The sequence below is a fragment of the Equus quagga genome, chromosome 1 (genome assembly GCF_021613505.1).
Source record: "Equus quagga isolate Etosha38 chromosome 1, UCLA_HA_Equagga_1.0, whole genome shotgun sequence".
NCBI lineage: Eukaryota > Metazoa > Chordata > Mammalia > Perissodactyla > Equidae > Equus > Equus quagga.
Window position 1 is genome coordinate 59,943,235 of NC_060267.1, and position 23,129 is coordinate 59,966,363.

Consider the following 23,129-nt stretch of genomic DNA (forward strand, 5'->3'; position numbering starts at 1 on the left):
AAATTTGCCTTCCAACCCATGAATTGCACCTCCTAGTCTTCCCCCCAAATAATACAGTAACATCAACATCCAAGTCAGAGGATGCCTTCAACTGAACCTGCTGTCCTCTGTGGTTCTGCCTCCGTCATGGGCTACTGCAGGACTTTTTGTAGAGCATCTTCTTTTTCAACCCTCCCACTCCCACTTGACACTACCATAAACCATGCAGTGATCAAATGCTGTTATTCCAGGGTTAAAATGTCTTTCAAGATCTACTCTTTTCTATTTGCAATTCCCATAGTTCAGAACTTGCATCGTTTCATAATTTATTGCCTGACCTATTAAATAGCTTTCCCCGACACTAACCCTAACCACTCCCATCTATTCCTTCATGTTACTAGCAGAGTTTTGACTCTTTTTTTTTTTTGGAGGAAGATTAGCCCTGAGCTAACATCTGCTGCCAATCCTCCTCTTTTTGCTGAGGAAGACTGGCCCTGAGCTAACATCTGTGCCCATCTTCCTCTACTTCGTACGTGGGATGCCTACCACAGCATGGCGTGCCAAGTGGTGCCATGTTTGCACCTGGGATCTGAACCAGCGAACCCTCGGCCGCCAAAGCAGAATGTGCGAACTTAACTGCTGCACCAACGGGCCGGCCCGAGTTTTGACTCTTAAATATAGAGATCTGATGCCTTAAGCACCAAAACATTTCTTCCCACAATATTCAAAATTACATCCATTTTCTAACAGAGTACTGAAGGACAAAAAGCTGAGCCTTTCAATCAAATCTCCATTTTCTCCCCTTCACTTTAGCCATAAAACTGTATGCTATTTCTCAAGAACGTCCAGTACTTCCCTGACTGAACCTCATGCACGAAACAGCTTTCCCATCCTTCAAGCACTGCCTCCAATTCTTCTCAGAACATGCAACAATAATTCACCATTTTCTCATTTACATTCCCTCATAGAAATCGTATGTAATTCTAACAAAGCACCAGAGTCCATCTTGTTATCACAGCTGGGTGGTACATGTAAAAGTATCCTTATTGATGCTGTACACTCTTTTGATATATTTGTATCTTGAAATGTACAAAAGATTTACCTAATAAATGTTTAATTAAATGAGTTGAGTAGAACAATAGTTTTTATGCACATAATACGCCCCAAATTAATTCACAGTTCACCTACTAACCTCGTAATTTTCTACTTCTCCATCTTCCACATCCAATTCAAAGCTGAAAGTTGGGCCCACTGCAGGTGGCACTGGGAGCATTGATCTACAGTGAAAATAACCAACACTAGCATTGATACATTAGTACATTACTTCAATGAACAGCAGGGGAAGAACAAGGCCAGTGCTACAAAGATAAAGAATGGTCAGTTTTAAACAGTGGCAACCCTTTAAAGAAACTGACTTCATTAGCAACAAACTAGAAACTGACATTAAAAAAATACTGCTTACAATAGTATAAAAAATATGAAATATTAGGGCTGAGTTTAACAAAACATGTGCCAGACCTGTATAATAAAAACTGTAAAAATACCACTAGGATAAATTTTAAAAGATGAATAAATAGAGAAATACACCATGACAGTAGACTAAAAGACTCAATATTGTTAAGATGTCAATTCTCTTCCAAAATTGATCTACAGATTTTATGCAATCCTTATCAAAATCGCAGGCAACCTTTTTTTTTAAGTAGAAACAGATTTGCTGATTTTAAAATGTATATGGACACACAAAAGACTTTAAATAAAATCATTTTAAGAACAAAGCTGGGGTGCCGGCCCTGTGGCGAAGTGGTTAAGTTCCCATGCTCTGCTTCGGGGCCCAGGGTTTCACTGGTTCGGATCCTGGGCGCAGATATGGTGCCACTCATCAGGCCATGCTCATGCGGCATCCCACATGCCACAACTAGAATATACAACTATGTACATGGGGGCTTTGGGGAGAAGAAGGAAAAAAAAGATTGGCAACAGATGTTAGCTCAGGTGCCAATCTAACAAAAAAAAAGAAAAAAGTTGGGAGACATACTGATTTTAAGACTTACAATAAAGCTACTATTATCAACACAGTGTGATAAAGGCACACGACCCTTTGGTATAAAGACAACATTGCCTAGCCTACCTAGGAGGTAGTTATAGACATGTGACTAAATTCTGGCCAATGGGATGTAGGCAGGAGTAATATGTACAACTTCTAGGAAGTATCCTTGAGAGGAGGGAGCCAGGCAGAGATCTTTTATTTTTCCTAGCTGGAAGGTAGATGTGATGGCCAGAACCTGAGGAGTCATTTTAATATCATACAGAGGAAGCCATAAAATTTTGAGGATGGTAGGATTCCTTGGAGTTATGGGGCTAACAAATCGTCCTTAAATTACCTGCTTCTGGAATTCATTACATGAAAGAGAAATAAAGAACTATCATGTTTAACCCTTGGGTGTTTCTGTTACAAAGTTAATCCTAACCAAATATTTTTAAGGCACAGAAATAACTTCTCCTTCTCTTTTCCTTTGAGAGAAGCAGCAGCATCAAAAGCTGGATTATCAAAGAAGGTGGCAGGTGATGCCAGCTGTAAAAGAGGCTAAAATTTTAAACTTTTCTATCTTTTGATTTATTAAACCTGTTTTCTGGCTCTTGAATTTCTTCCTCTCTCACTTCTTCCCTTGTCCTTGCTCTTCTCTTTCACCCTTAAATGGTACCTCACACTAATTCCTTAACATTAAATAAAAACACCAATTTCTAACACACAATATTTTTTTAACATTACCACAGTCCACTTTATTTTTTTGAGGTCATAATGGTTTGTAACATTGTGAAATTTCAGGTGTACGTTATTATTTATCAGTTTCTGTTTAGATTGCATCGTGCTCACCACCACCAGTCTAGTTTTGATCCGTCACCATATATATGTGCCCCTTTACCCCTTCTGTCCACCCTCCAACCCCCTTTCCCTCTGATAACCACTCATCTGTTCTCTGTCCATGTAACGCAGTCTAAATTATATACCACATACAAGATATTCATAAAGGAAAGAGAATCTCAAGGGTGTCAAAATTCAGAACTCATTAAAATGAGAAAGACAGAACTTACAACACATATGGTAGTAAGCTGGGATGATAAGGGGGAGGTGGCATTGGTTGCTGGGATCGATATCTATTACGTCCTGTGAGCCTCCGAGGCACAAACGGAGGATAAGGCTGTAAGAGAAAAAAGTTACAACAATTTAAGATCATTCTATCTTTAATACTATTTAGTCTGTCAAATAGAGTCTCTTCTTTTTTAAAAACCTAGAAAGTTCTTTACTGTTCAAGTGGTATTTAACTACTTCTTAAATGTTAACACAGATCCAACAACTAGTTTAAAACACACTTAGGTGTTATTTCTAAACACGATTTTTCAACCAAATGCTTTCAAGAATACATTTAAAATTTGAAACATAGTTATACTGAAGCACAACTCAAAACAAACACATTATCAAAGCAAGTAATAAATGATTAACAATGAATGAAAGCTTACAACTCCAAAGGACACCTCCTGATGCAAAGGATCATGTGCTAAGAACTGCAGAGGAGCTGACGGAGGTAAGGTTGGGGGGTGGGCTGATGGAGGGTAAGTAAAACCTCCTACTGGAAGATGTTCTCCTAAGAGTTCCACTTCATTTTCTATCCTTTGCAGAGGCTGAGGGGGGAAAAGCAAACTTTAGATAGATTGTGCTCTAGAATAATAAAAATCAACCCCCCACCCAAATATCTTTAAGGTCATGCATGTCTTGATGTTCACAGCACTCGAAGTTCATCCACGTGGGCACAGAGACGCTAGTAAAATCTTCCTGCCTTCAAGTGAATTTCAGTAAGAGAGTCTCTGAAACATATTATTAAACATCTCCACTATCCATTAAAGGTTACGTTTCTTTTACCATTTGAACCTTCTCTTCAAACGAGAAGGAAAGACAAAAAGTCATGCAGTAAGCCAATTATATGAAAGTTAAAATTACTTTTTAGTCATGGCACACTGACCTACTCATAGGATTTTCAGACAATTAACCTTTAACAGATAAAATCAAACATGGCATATAAAGATCAGAACCAGGGCTAAATGGGGTAAGATATAGCAGGTATTATACTATAGTAGAAAGCTATGGGCTTTGGCATTAGACAGACTCAGTGCTGTAACTAATCAGCCATGTGACTTTTGTATAAATTACTTAATCTGACCCTCAATATTGTCATCTACAGAACTGACATGTTCATAGCCTACTTCAAGTGTGTTGTGAACACTGAGACAATGTACAAAAGCACATAATGCTATGCAAAGCACACTGCACATGTATTTAAAAATAGCTTTATTGAGATATGATTCACATACTATAAAATTCACCCTGCCAAGGGGTACAATTCAATGGATTTTAGTATCTTTATGGAAGTTGTGCAATCGTTACCCCTAATTCCAGAACATTTTTATCCTCTCGCCCTCCAGAAAACAAACCCGTGTCCATAGCAGTCCATTACGCATTTCCCCCAGTCCTCCCCAAGTCCTGGACAAGCACTACTCTACATTCCATGTATAGAGATTTGCCTATTCTGGACATTCTGTATATACGGAATCATGTAGTCTGTGGCTCTTGTATCTGGCTTCTTTCACTTGGCATGATGTTCTCAAGGTTCATCCATCTTGTAGGTTGTGTATCATACTTCATTCTTGTTTATCCATTTATAAGCTGATTGTTTACACTTTTTGGCTATTAGGAGTAATGCTACTATGAACATTTGTGCACATATTTTTGTGTTGATGTTTTCAATTTGATTCTCGTGGGAACATGTATTTAAATGTTAGTCTGACTTCCTCCCCCAGTTAGACAAGAGCAACAAAGTATTCAAATATAACTAATTACTAACACTTTAATTTGGAAGCTTATGTATGCTTGAGAGAAACAGCAACTGGGGACACTACGACAACACAAGTGAATCTAACTTTTGATTTGGCTATGTGATTGGACATTTTAAAGAATTCCAAATTCAGATATAAGTGATGGCTAAGTTTTGTTTTTGTTTTTGTTTTAAAGATTTTATTTTTTCCTTTTTTCTCCCCAAAGCCCCCCAGTACATAGTTGTATATTCTTCGTTGTGGGTCCTTCTAGTTGTGGCATGTGGGACGCTGCCTCAGCGTGGTTTGATGAGCAGTGCCATGTTCGCGCCCAGGATTCGAACCAACGAAACACTGGGCCGCCTGCAGTGGAGTGCGCGAACTTAACCACTTGGTCACGGGGCCGGCCCTGCTAAATTTTGTTTTAATCTTGAATTCCCAGGTACTGGAAGCAAAGGAACATCTTGGCATGAATCCTGTCCTGATTCTAATATAAGATTTTCTTGTAATAGTTTTAATTGTCCAGATTAGCCAAGCTTCTATTATAATTGGCTTCTATAGTCTGCAGGAAGAGTAGTCCCCCTTCCTGAGACCGAGCATGGTACATAAACCCTTGGTCAAGAACGCTTAGGCTCTGCTAGAACCAACTGTCAAGTTCCTTTCCCAGGGCTGAAATCTTCCACTCTAACCATCTCCATGTTCTCTCCCTTGTTCTCCCTTAATGCTTGAGGGTTCGGATGTTCAACCGGCCCTGTCCAAAACACAACTGGGCCTTCTTCCTGTGCCCTTCCTTCCACTTACAGTACTTCCTCCTCGAGCCCCTGAAATAATACATCTCTCAGCAATATTCCAGCCCCAGGAGAGAATTAACTATATTAACAGACTATCTCATCTATGTTTCATCAGAACATAGTGGAAAAACAGGTCTTCAGAAAAAACAATTGAGGCTCAGAGGGTTACTTTACTTGCCTAAACAAATATAAATACTATTCTTAACAAGTATAAACAATTTTATATTTTAATTTTCCATTTTAGAAACACATAAAAAGAAAAACCTGAACAACTAAATTTTTCTTCATTTACTTTCTGAAGGACTGCAGATATGAAAGAACAAATTTAAATTAGACAAGTGACATGTAAAATATCTAGAAAAATTTAAGAAACCAAGAAAATTCTAGATAAATATCTATGCTAATTAATATGTCTGCGGATTCCTTAATTAAGAACCAGAAGAATGCCTAAGACATAGTTTTTAAATGGTAACAACTTACATCTACTAAATTAATCTGCCTGTGAAAATTAAAGCTATAAGAGTAGAGATACCTACCGATCGTGATTGCTGTGTTTGGAAAGGGACAAACTGGCCCGGTGGTGGCAAATGAGGAGGATGATGGGGAGAAAGGTGAGGAGGATGTAAGAGAAATGGATCACTAGAAATAAGGGGTGGGAATGCAGCATATGGTACTGGTAAGTGCTGAACTGAACATGCTTGAAGCATCTGTAAAGAGAAACCATTATTTTTTGTTAAAAGTATCAGAATATATAATTAATTTTTTTTAAGGTTTTATTTTTTCTTTTTCTCCTCAAAGCCCCCCGGTATATAGTTGTATATTTTTAGTTGTGGGTCCTTCCAGTTGTGACATGTGGGATGCTGCCTCAGCATGGCCTGATGAGCGGTGCCATGTCCGTGCCCCAGGATCAGGCGAAATCCTGGGCTGCCAAAGCAGAGCACGTGAACTTAACCACTTGGACACGGGGCTGGCCCCTATAATTAATTTTTTTAAAAAACTATAAGTGAGACTGAAATGTCATTGCCATATCCCCCCCGCCCCAATCACACCAAAATGTTTTAATAATCTCTATTAACAGTGAAATACTAGGGTATTTTTGCATCTATTAGTTAGATACTTGGAACTAATTATTCTGTATTTTATATAGTTCTTACAAATCAGTCAAAACATCGCTTTTACTTCAGCCCTTTAACACCTGTGACATGGGGGAAAGTGCTGCATGGAAGAGGAATGTGTCACTACTTGGTTTAAGATGTAGCAGACACTACTGCTTTCCAAGAAGCTCTCCTTTTCAATCTTGCAGAAAAATTTTTACTTCTAGGATTTTCAGATTTATAAGAGTCCAATTTACAACTAGGTGCCTTATGGTCTCTCAATTTTTTAGTCTGCTAATTCAGCACACTGGTTCTATAATCTATCATTGAGAAACCAAGCTTGGAGAGATTAATCTGTTAATCTGTTGTTGGTCTTTACATGTGCGTGTTTGTTTTAAACTCACATTCAGACAAGGGTATTAGGATTATATTTAGATTTGGCGAAGTGCCTTACTTAGAAGACATTATTGACCTTAGGCAAATCATTGAAATCATCCGGATTTCCGAGACCTCATTTGTGAAGTGAGGAGGTTGGACTGGGGACTGGTAATTAAAGGATAAAGCATAAGGTTAGGAGGCAGAAAGAAGCGAGTATGAATCCCTGCTCTCTCATAATAATTGTCTCTCTGATATTAAGCAAGTCATTTTCATTTCACCATCTAGAAAATGGGGGTACCGTTTTCATCACAGGCCTCCCATAGTGAGGAATAAATAAGACCAAGCATTCAAAGTACCTGTTAAAACCTAATAAGTGCTGAGACTATTAGTGTTGATCACCGAAGTCTCTAAGACTTTGCTACTAACTAGTCCAATATCCTATGTCAAGACCCCACAGCCAACCTTTATCAAGGATTAATTATAAACAGTACCAATATATGAGGAAACACGTTTTGACCTTCAGGATATTCAAATACGTATAATTTAATTAACGTAAAAAAACGCATCAAGTTTTAAAGCCAAGTTTATTAAACTGATACTATAAGGATGCTACTGAGATTTCTGTTGCAGTAAAATTGCCTTCTGTACTTGGAAGCGAAAAGCTACAAAAGGCAGTCTCTTCAATTTTGTTTGCTTATAAACACACTTAGCCATTCTAAAGAGGGAATGCACAGACTTACTGGAGGAGGCACACTACAGACGGGGAGGTGCTGTCCACTGAAAACCACAGAGCATCCTGGGACCTGCTGTGTACTGCAAGCAGGGATATGCTGGCCTGTGCAGAGTGGAATTCCATGTGGTGCCACTGTCGTTACTGTGTAAGAAACGGGAACGGTGCCCTGATGGAGCTATTAGGAAAGAAAAACAGAATTTTAGAACTTCAGTTGTTTGGGTAAAACATCAACTATTAAAAATTAAAATCTGGGCATTTATTGATTCCTCTCTCAACTGCACAGATTTTCACAATGTACTTCCTCCAACAGTTTCAACCATAATATTGTCACTGTATAGGAAAGCTGACTGTTTCAAGAGTAGTATATGATGTCCACAGAACTGGGACTAAACTCTTACCTCAAAAAGACTTGAAAAGTCCAGAAGAATAATAAATTGCTACATTAACTCTTCTAGCTTGCTTTATAGAGCAGAAAGCTTTTCTAAAGAGGAAACTTTGAACAACGAAACCTTATATCTTCTAATACCTCACCACATCCAACAGGAAAAAAATTTTTGTTTAATTGTAACTACTGAAACAATGTAAAGTAGTATTTAAAAAGTTAAATAATTTCTCACTCTCTTGGCCAGCCTTATTCCCATCCTGCCTACCCTGAGGCAAATAATGTCAATAACCTATCCTTCTACATCTTTCTCCAGGAGCACAAAAACATATACAAGCATGATTACCCACAAATTGTTGTCATGTTCATTTGTTTTTGTTTTCTTAACAGAAATGAGATAACATTATCCTGCAGCTTACTTTTTTCAATTAATATGGTAGATATCTCTTCAAAGGAGTTAAAGGCAATTCATTCTTTTTGATACCAGCTGGATACTTCAAGTACAATCCCTTAATACAGCCCTGTCATTCATACACTAATGGATTCAAGTTGTTTTCACTCTTTTGCCAATATAAACAGAAGCATAAAAAATCTCATTGAACATACATCCCTACGTATTAGTAGCTTCATTTATTTCAGAGGGATTCCTGGGTAAAAGGGTGGATGTACTGTAAACTTTTGCAAAAGGCTGGATGGAGTTAAGTCACAACTCCAACAACAGGGCCCATTTCCCAGCACCTCCAATCAAGGTGGATACACTTGCAGTACAGCCTGCTGACCTACCTGAAGAAGAAAGAAACAGTAACAACATGCTTGCTTTAACTTTGCACTTCTCTGATCAGAGGTTAAGTATCTTTTAATATTTTTATTAACCATTTAGATTTCCTTTTCTGTAAATAATCTATATCCTTTGCTCACTGCCCATTTTCTATTAGGTTGTCACATTCATTTATAGTTTTTTTTTCCCCTCTTTTTTTTGAGGAAGATTAGCCCTGAGCCAACATCAGCTGCCAATCCTCCTCTTTTTGCTGAGGAAGACTGTCCACTTTACATGTGGGATGCCTACCACAGCATGGCTTGATCAGTGGTGCCATGTCGGCACCCGGGATCTGAACCAGTGAACCCCGGGCCGTCGAAGTGGAATGTGCAAACTTAACTGCTTCGCCACTGGGCTGGCCCCTATAGTTTTGTTTTTTAATTAGAGATACGGGGGGATGGCCCTGTGACACAGTGCTATGTGTCACATGCTATGCTTCGGTGGTCCGGGGTTTTGCCGTTTGGATCCTGGGCACGGACCTAGCACTGCTCATTAGGCCATGCTGAAGTGGTTGCCCCACATACCACGACTAGAAGGACCCACAACTAAAAATATACGACTATGTACTAGGGGGCTTTGGGGAGAAGAAGGAAAAATAAAATCTTAAAAAAAAAAGATACATGAACTTACTGCTTGTCATGTCTAACAAAAATATCTTCCCAGTCTATGTTTTATCTTTTGATAAACCCTTTAACAGTAAATTTTATCTTTCATGATCTTATATTTTTTTAATAGTTAAAATGTAGCTTTTGGGTTTCCTCTATTGATGAGGTTATACAAATGTCCTCCTAAAATTTCTAATACTTTTATTTATTTATTTAAAGATTGGCATCTGAGCTAACAAACTGTTGCCAATCTTCTTTTTTCCCCCTCAAAGCGTCCCCAACTCCCCCCAGAACATAGTTGTGTATTCTAGCTGTGAGTGACTCTGGTTCTGCTATGTGGGACACCACCTCAGCCTGGCCTTACGAGTGGTGCCATGTCAGCACCCAGGATCCGAACTGCCAAAACCCTGGGCCACTGAAGCGGAGAGCGTGAACTTAACCACTTCGCCATGGGGCCGGCCCCTTACACTTTTATTTTTTACATTTAATTTATACTCCAACTAAAACCTGTTTTTGTTTATAGTGTGAAGTAGGGCTCTAATATTCTCTTGCAATTATACCTGTTCCATTTACTAAACCATCCTTCTTCCTCTAAACTGAAACACCAGCTTTTTTCCATTCAATAACTTCTCACAAATACTTGGATCTATTTTGTGCCAACTTGTGCTGTTTTAATTATAGAATCTTACTAGAAAAGTTAAGATGAGTAAGGCAAATTTCTCCTTGTTATCGTATTTTCTTTTCATTTTATTTTGTGGCCATTTACACACCTTTATTCTTATGCAAATAAACTCAATTTTATCCAGTTTCAAAATGAACTGGTATCTTGATTTATACTAATTCAATTGTATTAAATGTTCTGTTATTTTACAAAAGACATAATTTTACCTTAAGGCTTTTCACTGGAATATTATGCCACCACATGTTCAATACTGTGGTACTGTTCTTCAAGAAATTAGCTTTCATGGGGCCAGCTCCATGAGCAAGTGGTTAAAGTTCCATGCACTCTGCTTCAGCAGCCTGAGTTCGAGGGTTCGGATCCCAAGCACAGACCTATTCCACTCATCAGCCATGCTGTGAAGGCATCCCACGTACAAAATTAGAGGAAGATTGGCAGAGATGTTAGCTCAGGGCAAATCTTCCTCACCAAAAAGAAAAAAGTTTTCTTTATAAATTGGCTAGTGCTAATAATGAGAAAAGTTACTAATTTTTATTTATGAACCTTACCAATTTCTTTATGCTATTTTTAAACACTAAAATCTATTTCCTTTCCTACGTATACAACTATATCTGCTAAGATTCAACACAATTATTTACTTTTCTTGCCTTTTCACTTTACTGATAAAGACGCTTCAAAAATGATAATCATAGGTACCTATCATATATATCTGATTTTAATGGAAATGTACACTGAATTTCTTTTTATGTTCTGGATCCTAGTCCTTTCTCAGAAATAGTATTGTGAATATTTTCTTCTGGGCAGTGGCTTGCTTCTTCACTTTTAAAATATCTTTGGATGGGCAGAAATTTTTTATTTTAATGAAATCCAATGTCACTGTTCTATCAATGGCTAGTACTTCATATATCCTGTTTAAGAAAAGTTTGCCTACCTCATGAAGACAATCTCCTTTATTATTATTCTTTTACCTTTCACATCTAGATCTAGAACCTAAATTTATTTTTGTGTATGATATGAAATAGGAGCCGAGGTTCAAACTCATCCACGTGGATATCCAGTGATTTCCATACCATCATTAAAAATGACCTTCTTTTCTTTCCTTCAATTCCTTTGTCAAAAATTAAGTGACCAATATACGTTTAAGTCTATTTCTGACAATGAACACAAGTTCTTTATTTAATGAAGTTTAATTCATCAACAGTTCTCTGTACAGTTAGTGCTTTTCCTATGTCTTATTCAAGAAAGCCTTCCCTATTTAAGGTCACGAAGCTACTCCTATGTTACTTTGTTAAAAGCTTATAGTTTTGCCATTAACATTTATATCTTTAATCCACCTGAAATTGAATTCCATGAATAGTATGAGATAAAGGATCCAGGTTCATGTTTTCATTTGGATACCCAATTGTCCAAGCATCATTAAGAGTTTGTCTTTTCCCAACTCATCCATAGTCATATTTCATAAATGTGTTGGTTCATTTCTGAGCTTTATATTCTATTTCATTAGCCTATTTAATTATTCTGGCATAAACGCCTTCATTACTACAGCTTTTTAAGTCCTAATAACTGGAAGAGCTACTCTGCCCACCTTGCTCTTCAGGATTACAGACCAGCGGTTCTCTTAACTGCAGCATGCATCAGAGCCCCCTGGGGAAAGGCTGCTGTGTGGTCCAGACCCAGAGTTTCCAATCGGTAAGTCTAGTGGACAGTCCGACACTGTGCATTTCCCACACGTCTAGGTGATGCTGCTGCTGATCAAATAAACGATCCAGGACACACTTCATCTTACAGACTCTAGACCAGAGTGTCAGCTGGCCAACTATTTCATAAAGGGCCAGAAAGTAAATGTTTTAGGCTTGTGGGCCATCCTGGTCTCCACACAAAGCAGCCATAGACAATAAACAAATAGGCATAGTTGTATTCCAATAAAACTCCATAAAAACAGCCAGCAACAGTTTGCCCTCCTCTGCTCTAGATGATTCCAAGTCCTTTAAAACACCAGACAAACTGCAGAATCAGCTTCTCAAGTTATACCAAAAACTTACTTAAAATTTACTTGGGATTATACTAATTCTACATATTCTATATGTCAGCTTTGACAATGGACAGTTTTTACAAAATTGGATCTTTCCAATCAGATCTCTCAGTATTTAGATAGATTTTCTTTAAACTGCCTCAACAAAGGTTTATAACCTTCTATGTAGAGGTCTTGAACATTTTTTGTTAAGACTGACTCTTAACTTCCTTCATATTATTTTGATTTTTCAATGGTACCTTTTTTTCTTTTGAGAATTTTTAAATTTATTTATTTGCTGAGGAATATTTACCCTGAGCTAAAACCTGTTGTCAATCTTCCTCTTTTTGTATGTGAGCTGTTACCACAGCATGGCCACTGACAGACGAGTGCTATAGATCCACACCTGGGAACTGAACCTGGGCCACCAAAGTGGAGCACACCAAACTTAACCATTAGGCCAACCAGGGATGGCACTCGATGGTACTTTTTAATTTGAATATTTATTAAGAATTTCAAACATGTTCAATAGTAGTATAATGAATCTTCATATCCACCACCTAGAATCCAAAACCATTAAACCATAGCCAATCAACCATCAACTTCTCCCTTTCCTGTACTTTGTTGAAGCAAATCCCAAGAACCCATCATTTAATAGATATTTAAGCACATAGTTCCAAAAAAAAGAATACTTAAAATAACCATGATAGCAGTAACAATATACTTAAGAAAAAAGTTCCTTAAAAATATTAAGTCACTGTTCAAAATTCCAATTGTCATCAATATCATAAATGATTTTTTCAGTTTCTTCTTCTTCTCAACCAGGATCCAAAAATGGTTTACATATTGCAATTAATTAGAACATCTCTTTAAATTTATAGTTACCACTTGTAGGTCTCCTCATCTCTATAGCTTACCTGTTGAAAAAACTGGATTGTTAAGTGTAAATATATCTTTTAAAAAGCACTTTTTAAATTATTTTAGATTCTGGTATAAAGAAATACAACTGATTGTTGTATACTTGTTTTTGTAACCTATCAACCTGCTCAATTCTTAATTCTAATACTTTACCTAAGATGCTTTGGGATTTTCTATCCATATAATCATTTCCTCTGCAAATACTGATGGTTGTTATTTGCTCTTTTCTTATTCTTATAACCTTTCTTTTTCCTGCCTTCTGTCCTGGCTGAGCCTCCAGAACAATACTGACTAAAAGTGGTGATAGTGATCATCCTGGCTTATTCCAGGTATCAGCAGAAAAGCACTCAAAGTTTCACCATTAAATATACTCTTTAAAATAGGTTATCTGAACTCACCCTAGGCCTGCTTCTATTGGTTTTCACTTATAGTCTTCTTTCTTCATGTACCTGATTAACTTTGTTTACTGCTTACTGTCCTTGAAAACTTATTTGAGGGAATTCTTTGATAACTAGAATGAAGATTCCTTCCTCCAAAGATAATTTGCATGTTTTCTACACTTCTGTGGTCTCAAATACTTTAAACATTTCACAGACTGATGTGAATCTGGATGCAAATTACATTTCCTTCTGGTCACTCTTATCCTGAGGATACAGCCCTTTAAGCTGCCAACTTACCTCAGGAAGACTCTCCTATGTAGGAGGAGACTCCTTAAACTTAAGTGTCTTTGATTTCTGTCCCCTTTGCCTCCTGATAGACTTAACATTGAAGTTCAAGTTGCACAAATGAACAAATGCCCTCAGGACAGAACTAGCATCCACACTCTCCCTTAGATTGTGACCTGGCAATTCGTTCTGATCTTTAAGCTCCTTTGATCTTAAATTTTAGGATTTTTTTTTTTTTAGGGAAGATTAGCCCTGAGCTGACATCTGCTGCCAATCCTCCTCTTTTTTGCTGAGGAAGACTGGCCCTGAGCTAACATCCGTGCCCATCTTCCTCTACTTTATATGTGGGACACCTACTATAGCATGCTTGCCAAACGATGCCATGTCTGCACTCAGGATCCCAACTGGTGAAACCCCTGGCCGCCAAAATGGAACATGCACACTTAACCACAGCGCCACTGGGCTGGCCCCTAGGATATTGTTAATATTTTATCTATCATACTCAGTTCTCCTTCAGCAATGGGAATACTCTCAATTACCTTGCCTAGAGATCTAGAAAATAAAAGTCCCATTTCCATATTTTTTAAGACCTCTTATTAGAAATGACGGCTAGGATTGCTAGGAAGATGGCAGAGTTGGCGGACTCTGAACTCACCTCCTCTCACATACACAACAAATTTACAACAATTGGAACAATTACCCGAGAGAGAACTGGAAACTGGTTAAAAGAACCTCCACGACAAGGGGAGAGTGCTGACTGAGGTGGAAGAGGCAGAAGTATCTTTCTGGAAGGAAAAAAGCCATATTCTAGAAGTGGTGCTTCATGACCAGGAGCAATGTTAAGGTACAAAGCTTTCCCTAGAGAAGCTGGGGATCTGAGCGGCAGAGCTTTGCCACAATAAGCAGCACTTAAACTCAGCACAACCAAGATGAGTGTCATAGTATCTGGCTTTCCTGCCTATTAACAACTACGGGAATACTTCAAGAAAAACTACTGAACACAGAAAAAGTCTGTGCTTAAAGGGCCCACGTATAAATTCACCCATTTTGGAAAGCAAAACAAATCACCAGAAAGAAGCGTTCACAGTCCTTTGGTGAAAACAGACTCACTTGATAGGCTCTGGGTGTATCTTAGGGAGGTAGGAGGCAACTGAGGCCACCTCCCCAGAGACTGAGACATTGGCGGCAGCCATTACTGTGACCTAGTACAGGCACGCTGACACACATGCTGGTAGATGCCATTGGAGTTCTTCCCCTGATCTGTTAGCACAAGGGTGTGCCCTGTACACTAGAGCACAAATTTCATGCAGTTCAGCCAGGGCAAGCAGCCCACCCTAAGGACGGGCCCCACCTACCAGCAAGCCCTCGGGCAACTTGTGGGCCTGCATAGGCAGATGTGTGGGATCCCTGCAGGAGGGCAAGTTGGTCCACCTTTGCGGGGCAGGGTGTGCATGAGGGTCAGGCCCACGCTGGCAGAGTGTGTGGGGCCTCTGCAGCAGGGCGGGTGGGTCCGCTTCAGTGTGGTGGCGTAGGTGCACGGGGCAGGACTACGTGGACAGGGTGTGTGGGCCTGCAGGTGGTGGGGCTTGTCAGCTGCAGCAGACTTGTGCTTCTCAAACAGCCATACAGGGATCTGCCCCACCTTCCAACGCCTGGAACAACTGTGTGCTGCCATGCCTGGGCACGGGCCCACCCAGTTACACTACTGAGACAGCTGACAAAAGCCTTGCAGGATGGAGGACTACAGCAATTGTGAGCCCCTGTGCAAAGCAACCAGCCATGCTGGGGGCCTACTCACTTAACAGAGAAACTGCAGCACGAATGTGTTATCAGACCTTGCAGCCAACTGTGCTGGGGGTCCCCATGCCTGATAAAGTGACTGAAGGGACCACAGCAGCTGCAGGCAGCTGAGCATTACAACCAGCCAGCCAGGGGGACAGTCCAGCTTCCCTGTGCACCTGCAGCAAGAGCAACCCTGCCACAAGAGAAGGACACATGTAGCCCACACAGAGGACGCTCCTGGAACATCTGGAACAAGTAACAAGGTGAAAGCACCCTGTGGGGCCTCGTAAGGCATCTCTTACATAAGGCCACTTCTTCAAGATCAGGAGATGTAGCTGATCTACCTAATAGATAGATATAAACAAGAGAAAGAGGCAAAACGAGGACACAAAGGAATATGTTCCAAATAAGGGAATAGGACAAATCCTGAGAAAAAGAACTAAACAAAACAGAGATCAACAATCTACCTGATAAAGAATGCAAACTCATAGTCATGAAGATGCTCACCGATTTTGGGAGAAGAACAGATGAATACAGTGAGAACTTCAACAAAGAACTGGAAAATATAAAAAAGAAACAATCAGAAATGAAGAATACAATAACGGAAATGAAAAACTCAATAGAAGGAATCAATAGCAGAGGAGATGATACAGAAGAATGGATCAGAGCTGGACGAAAGACTAGAAGAAATTGACCGAGATAAACAGATAAAAGAATTAAAAAGAGTGAGGACAGTCGAAGGGACCTCTTAGACAACATCAAGCACACTAACATCCATATTATAGGTGTCCCAGAAGGAGAAGAGAGAGATAAAGGGGCAGAGAATCTATTCAAAGAAATAATAGTTGAAAACTTTCCTAACCTAAGGAAGGAAACAGACATCCAGGTACAGAAAGCACAGAGAGCACTAAACAAGATAAACCCAAAGAGGCCCACACCAAGACACCTTAATTAAAATGTCAAGAACTAAAGAGAAAGAGAGAATCCTAAAAGCTCCAAGAGAAAGGCAACAAGTTACATACAAAGGAAACCCCAGAAGGCTATCACCAACTTCTCAGCAGAAACCTTACAGGCCAGAAGGGAGTGGCATGATATATTTAAAGTGCTGAAAGCAAAAACTTGGCGGCCAAGAACACTATCTGGCAAGGTTGCTATTCAGAATGGAAGGACAGAAAAAGTTTTCCAGACGAGTAAAAACTAAAGGAGTTTATCATGAATAAATCAGCCTTACGAGAAAAGTTAAAGGAACTTAAGTGGGAAAGAACAGACCACAAGTAGGAATAAGAAAATAATAAAAAATCAAATCAAATCAAATCACAAATATACAGTAAAGGTTAGCAGATCAACCACCTAGAAAGCTAATATGAAGGTCAAAAGACAAAAGTACTAAAATTATCTATTTCCAAGATAAGAGGTTAATGGATACATACACACAAAAAAGAGATTAAATATGACATCAAAAACATAAAATGTGGGAGGAGGGCAATAAAAGAGTACAGCTTTTAGCAAGAGATCAAACTGAAAAGACCATCAACTTAATACAGATTGCTATTTATGTAGGTTATATGTGAACCTGAGGGTAATCACAAACCAGAAACCTAAAATAAACACACAAAAATGCAAAAACGCAAAAGATTATAAGAGAATACTATGAAAAACTATACAACAACAACAAATTGTATAATCCAGAAGAAATGGATAAGTTCTTAGAATCATACAACCTTCCAAAACTTAATCAAGAAGAAATAGAGAATTTGAATAAACCAATCACCAGTAAGGAGATTGAAACAGCAATCAAAAAACAAAAGTCCAGGACCAGCTGGCTTCCCTGGTGAGTTTTACCAAACATTCAAAGAAGACTTAACACCTACCCTTCTCAAATGCTTCCAAAGAAGTGAAGAGGAGAGGACGCTTCCTAACTCATTCTATGAAGTCAGCATCACCCTGATACCAAAACCAGACAAGGACAACACACAAAAAGAAAATTACAGGCCAGTATCACTGATGACATCAATGCAAAAGTCCTCAACAAAATACTAGCAAACTGAATACAACAATACATTAAAAAGATCATACATCATGATCAAGTGGGTTTCATTCCAGGGATGCGGGGATGGTTCAACATCCACAAATCAATCAACGTGATACACCACATTAACAAAATGAAGAATAAAAACCACATGATCATTTAAATAGATACAGAGAAAGCATGTGACAAGATACAGCATCCATTTACAATAAAAACTCTGAATAAAATGGGTATAGAAGGAAAGCATCTCAACATAATAAAGGCCATATATGACAAACCTACAGCTAATATCATTCTCAATGAAGAAAAACTGAAAGCTGTCCCATTAAGAAAAGGAACTAGACAAGGATGCCCACTTTCACTACTCTTATTTAACATAGTACTGGAAGTCCTAGCCAGAGCAATCAGGCAAGAAAAAGATATAAAAGGGATCCAAATTGGAAAGGAAGAGGTGCAACTGTCACTATTTGCAGATGACATGATTTTATATATAGAAAACCTCAAAGAATTTACCAAAAAATTTTTAGAAATAATAAGTGAATAAAGTTGCAGGATACAAAATCAACATAGAAAAATCAGTTGTGTTTCTACACACTGACAACGAAGTGGGAGAAATTAAGAATACAATCTCATTTACAATTGTGACAAAAAGAATAAAGTATTTAGGAATAAATTTAACCAAAGAGATAAAAGACCTACACACTGAAAACTATAAAAGATTGTTGAAAGAAAGTGAAGAAGGAGCCAGCCCTGTGGCTGAGTGGTTAAGTTCGCGCACTCTGCTGTGGTGGCCCGGAGACTCACCAGTTTGAATCCTGGGTGTGGACATGGCACTGCGCATCAGGCCATGCTGAGGCGGCATTCCATATGCCACAACTAGAAGGACCCACAACTAAGAATATACAACTATGGGGGTCGGCACAGCGGTTAAGTGCGCACATTCCACTTCTTGGTGGTCTGGGGTTAGCCAGTTCGGATCCTGGGTGCGAACATGGCACCGCTTGGCAAAAGCCATGCTGTGGTAGGCGTCTCACGTATAAAGTAGAGGAAGATGGGCACGGATGTTAGTTCAGGGCCAGTCTTCCTCAGCAAAAAGAGGAGGATTGGCAGTAGTTAGCTCAGGGCTAATCTTCCTCAAAAAAAAAAAAAAGAATGTACAACTATGTACTGGGGGACTATGGGGAGAAAAAGGAAAAAAATAAAATCTTAAAAAAAAAAAAAGAAACTGAAGAAGACACAAAGAAATGGAAAGACATTCCATGCTCTTGGATTGGAAAAATTAGCATAGTTAAAACACCCATACTTCCTAAAGCAATCTGCATATTCAATGCAATCCTTATCAAGTTCCAAAGACATTTTTCACAGAAATAGAACAAAGAATCCTAAAATTTATATGGAACAAAGGACCCTGAATAGCCAAAGCAATCCTGAGGAAAAAGAACAAAGCTGGAGGTATCACACACCCTGATTTCAAAATATACTACAAAGCTACAGTAATCAAAACAGCATGGTAATGGTAGAAAAACAGACACACAGGTCAATGAAAGAATCAAGAGGCCAGGTATAAATCCACATATCTATGGACAGCTCATTTCTGACAAGGGTGCCAAGAACATACAATGGAGAAAGGAAAGTCTCTTCAATAAGTGGTTGGGAAAATTCGACAGCCATATGCAAAAGAATGAAAGTAGACCATTATCTCATGCCACACACAAAAATTAACTCAAAGTGGATTAAAGACTTGAATGTAAGACCTGAAACCGTAAGACTCACAGAAGAAAACACACGCAGTACGCTTTTTGACATCAGTCTTAGCAGCATATTTTCAAAGACCATGTTTGACCAGGTAAGGGAAACAAAAGAAAAAATAAACAAATGGGACTACAGCAAACTAAAAAGCTTCTGCACAGCAAAGGAAACCATGAATAAAATGAAAACATAACCCAACAACTGGGAGAAGATATTTGCAAACCATATATATGACAAGAGGTTAAAATCCAAAATAGATAAAGAACTGATACATCTCAACAACAAAATAGCTAACAACCTAATTAAAAAATGGGTAAAAGATCTGAATAGACATTTTTCCAAAGAAGATATACAAATGGCTAACAGGCACATGAAAAGATGTTCAACATCACTAATTATCAGGGAAATGCAAATCAAAACAACAATGGGATATCACCCCACGCCCATCAGAATGGCTATAATTAACAAGACAAGAATTAACGTGTGTTGGAAAGGATATGGAGAAAAGGGAACTCTTATACACCGCTGGTGGGAAGGCAAACGAGCGCAACCACTATGGAACAAAGCATGGAGATTCCTCAAAAAATTAATAGAACTACCATATGATCCAGCTATTCCACTGCTGATATTTATTCAAAGAAAATGAAAACATGAATGCGTAAAGATACATGCACCCCTATGTTCACTGCAGCATTATTCACAATAGCCAAGACTTGGAAACAACCTAAGCGCCCACAAAGGGACAAATGGAAAAAAAAAATATGTGCTATATATACACAATGGTATACTACTACTCAGCTGTAAAAGAAGATGAAACCTTGCTATTTGCAACAACATGATTGGAACTTGAGGGCATTATGCTAAGTGAAATAAGTTAGAGGGAGAAAGTCAGATACCATATGATGTCACTCATAAACAGAAGATAAAAACAACAACAAACACACACATAGATACAAAGATTGGACTGGTGGTTACCAGAGGGGAAGGGGGGAGGGAGACAGGTGAAAGGGGTCACTGGGCACATGTGTATGGTGACGGATGGTAATTAGTCTTTGGGTGGTGAACAGCATGTAGTTTACACAGAAATCAAAACATGATGTACACCTGAAATTTATATAATGTTATAAACCAATGTTACCTCCATAAAAAAAGACATCAAACATTTCACTACAAAAAAAATTAAAAAAAGAAATGATGACTAAATTTACAGTTTCTGCAACCATTAACAAAATAAAACATTTTCCCTTTATACTGATGAAATCAATTACCTTGAAAGATTTCCTAATGTTTACTTAACCTGCACTGACAGAATAAACTCTAATAATCATTCTTCCAATAATTCTAATAGACTCTCTTACTGTATCACCAGCTATGGTTTACTATTTAAAACACCTGCATCTGTCTTCCAAAGGGAAACTAGCTGACAGCCTTCTTCCGTGATACTGTCTATGAGGTTTTATTATAAGGTTACGCAAGCTTCACAAAGTATACTTGGAAGCTTTGTATCTTTTCCTATAATCAGGAATAGTTTAAATTGGAATTTTCATTTCCTTAGAGATTAGAAAGAAGTCAGATGTAATTTCTAAAGACAAGTTTTTTATTATGGCTTCAATTTCTGCCATGGCTATTGGTCTGTTCAGGTTTTCTACATCTTGGGTTGTTCTGGTATTTACTTACGTAATTGTTTCATTTCTCCATATGCAGACCCAATACATAATTTTTTTTTTTAAAGATTTCATTTTTTCCTTTTTCTCCCCAAAGCCTCCCGGTACACAGCTGTATATTCTTCGTTGTGGGTCCTTCCAGTTGTGGCATGTGGGACGCTGCCTCAACGTGGTTTGATGAGCAGTGCCATGTCCGCGCCCAGGATTCGAACCAACGAAACACTGGGCCGCCTGCAGCGGAGCGCGCAAACTTAACCACTCGGCCACGGGGCCAGCCCCCCAAGACATAATTTTACATAAATGAGATCTGACTTTTCCTTTTCTCTCTTTGGTTCCATGCCTAACCACCTTCCCCTTCCCTTCACTTTAGTACCTACCTCTCAGGCCTAGTATATATTTCTCCATACTTTTCTCTGTGTTCATACAGTTCCATCTATATACATACATTTAATTGCCATGCTTCACAAAATAAGACATAACACTTTCCTCAATTTTGCTTTTCTTGTTCAACAATATGTTGCAGATATTGCTCATATTGCTGGCATAATTCTAATTAATTCTTTGTAATCGTTACATTCCATGGTATGGAGGTGTAATTTATTCTGTCATTCTACTAATGATAAGCAGTTTTATTCCTATTTTCCATTTCTATGAATCTGTCTATTCTAGACATTTCATATAAATGGAATCATACAATCTGTGGCCTTCTGTGACTGGCTTCTTTGACTTAGCATGTTTTAAAGGTTAATCCATGATGTAGCATGAATCAGTACTTCACTACTTTTTGAGTGAATAATATTCCATCATATGGACATACCATATTGTATCTATTCATCAGCTGATCAACATGTTATCGTTTGCTTTCTTTACATTTAATTTGCATTTAGGCACCACATCAAATTCTTTTAAACTAGAATCTCTTGTGTTTTCCTCTACAATTATATGACGAGGGGGAGAAAGATACAATTATTTCTTTCATTCTTTTATATCCATTACTACATTGTCTTATTGCATTTGGCAGAACTTCTAACATAAGATTAAATAAAAATGGATAGAGCAAGCATCTCTCTGGTTGCTCACTTGTCTCTCACAGATCAGCATACTTGCTGTTTTATTCATTGTATTTAACTAATTTCCTTCTTGTTCTATTTTATTAAATTTTAACTGACTTTTTTTCAACATCTTTTGATGTAGTACAGTTTTCCTTGTATTTGTTGAGGTAATGTGAGTATTTTCATATTAAACTATCCTCTTACTTGAAATAAATCTTAATTGGTCATATGATATTCTTTTTTTAAGACTGGCACCTGAGCTAACAACCATTGCCAATCTTCTTTTTTTCCTGCTTTTTCTCCCCAAATCCCCCCAGTACGTAGTTGTATATTTTAGATGTGGGTCCTTCTAGCTGCGGTGTGTGGGACGCCGCCTCAACATCGCCTGAGATCCGAACCAAAAATACCCCGGGCAGCCAAAGTGGAGTGCGTGAACTTAACCATTCAGCCATGGTTATTCTTTTGATACACTGCTAGACCGTTTTTTCTAGACATCTATTTAGAAATTCTGTGTATCTGAATTTTTTCCCATAGTTTTTTGGGGATTATATCTTTATTTGCTTTTGGTATTAAAGCTATGCTGGCTTCATAAAATAGAGAACTTACCTTTAAAAAAAAAAAAAAATAGCCTGGGGGCCAGCACAGTGACCTAGCGGTTAAGTTTGCATGCTCTGCTTTGGCGGCCCAGGGTTCACCGGTTTGGATCCCAGGTGCAGACCTACATACTGCTTGTCAAGCCACGCTGTGGCAGGCATGCCACATATAAAATAGAGGAAGATGGGCATGGATGTTAGCTCAGGGCCAATCTTCCTCAGCAAAAGAGGAGGACTGGTGGTGGATGTCAGCTCAGGGCTAATCCTCCTCAAAAAGAAAAAAACAAGAAAGAAAAGAAAAAAACAAAAACAGCCTGGAATCATTTATCTATTATTAAAATG

The 23,129-nt window shown here is 38.4% G+C and overlaps 1 protein-coding gene across 11 annotated transcripts in view; it reads right to left on the minus strand.

Moving 5' to 3' along the window:
• Window positions 1–23,129, minus strand: part of RNF38 (ring finger protein 38) — an 82,782-nt gene that overhangs the window by 9,492 nt on the left and 50,161 nt on the right. For all 11 annotated transcript variants that reach the window (XM_046665381.1, XM_046665418.1, XM_046665408.1 and 8 more), the window contains 5 exons: window positions 7,849–8,016; window positions 6,173–6,343; window positions 3,499–3,660; window positions 3,073–3,179; window positions 1,172–1,256 (listed from right to left, as the gene is read on the minus strand). In XM_046665381.1, coding sequence (XP_046521337.1) covers window positions 1,172–1,256; window positions 3,073–3,179; window positions 3,499–3,660; window positions 6,173–6,343; window positions 7,849–8,016 — 693 coding nt within the window. The remainder of the gene's footprint in view (window positions 1–1,171; window positions 1,257–3,072; window positions 3,180–3,498; window positions 3,661–6,172; window positions 6,344–7,848; window positions 8,017–23,129) is intronic.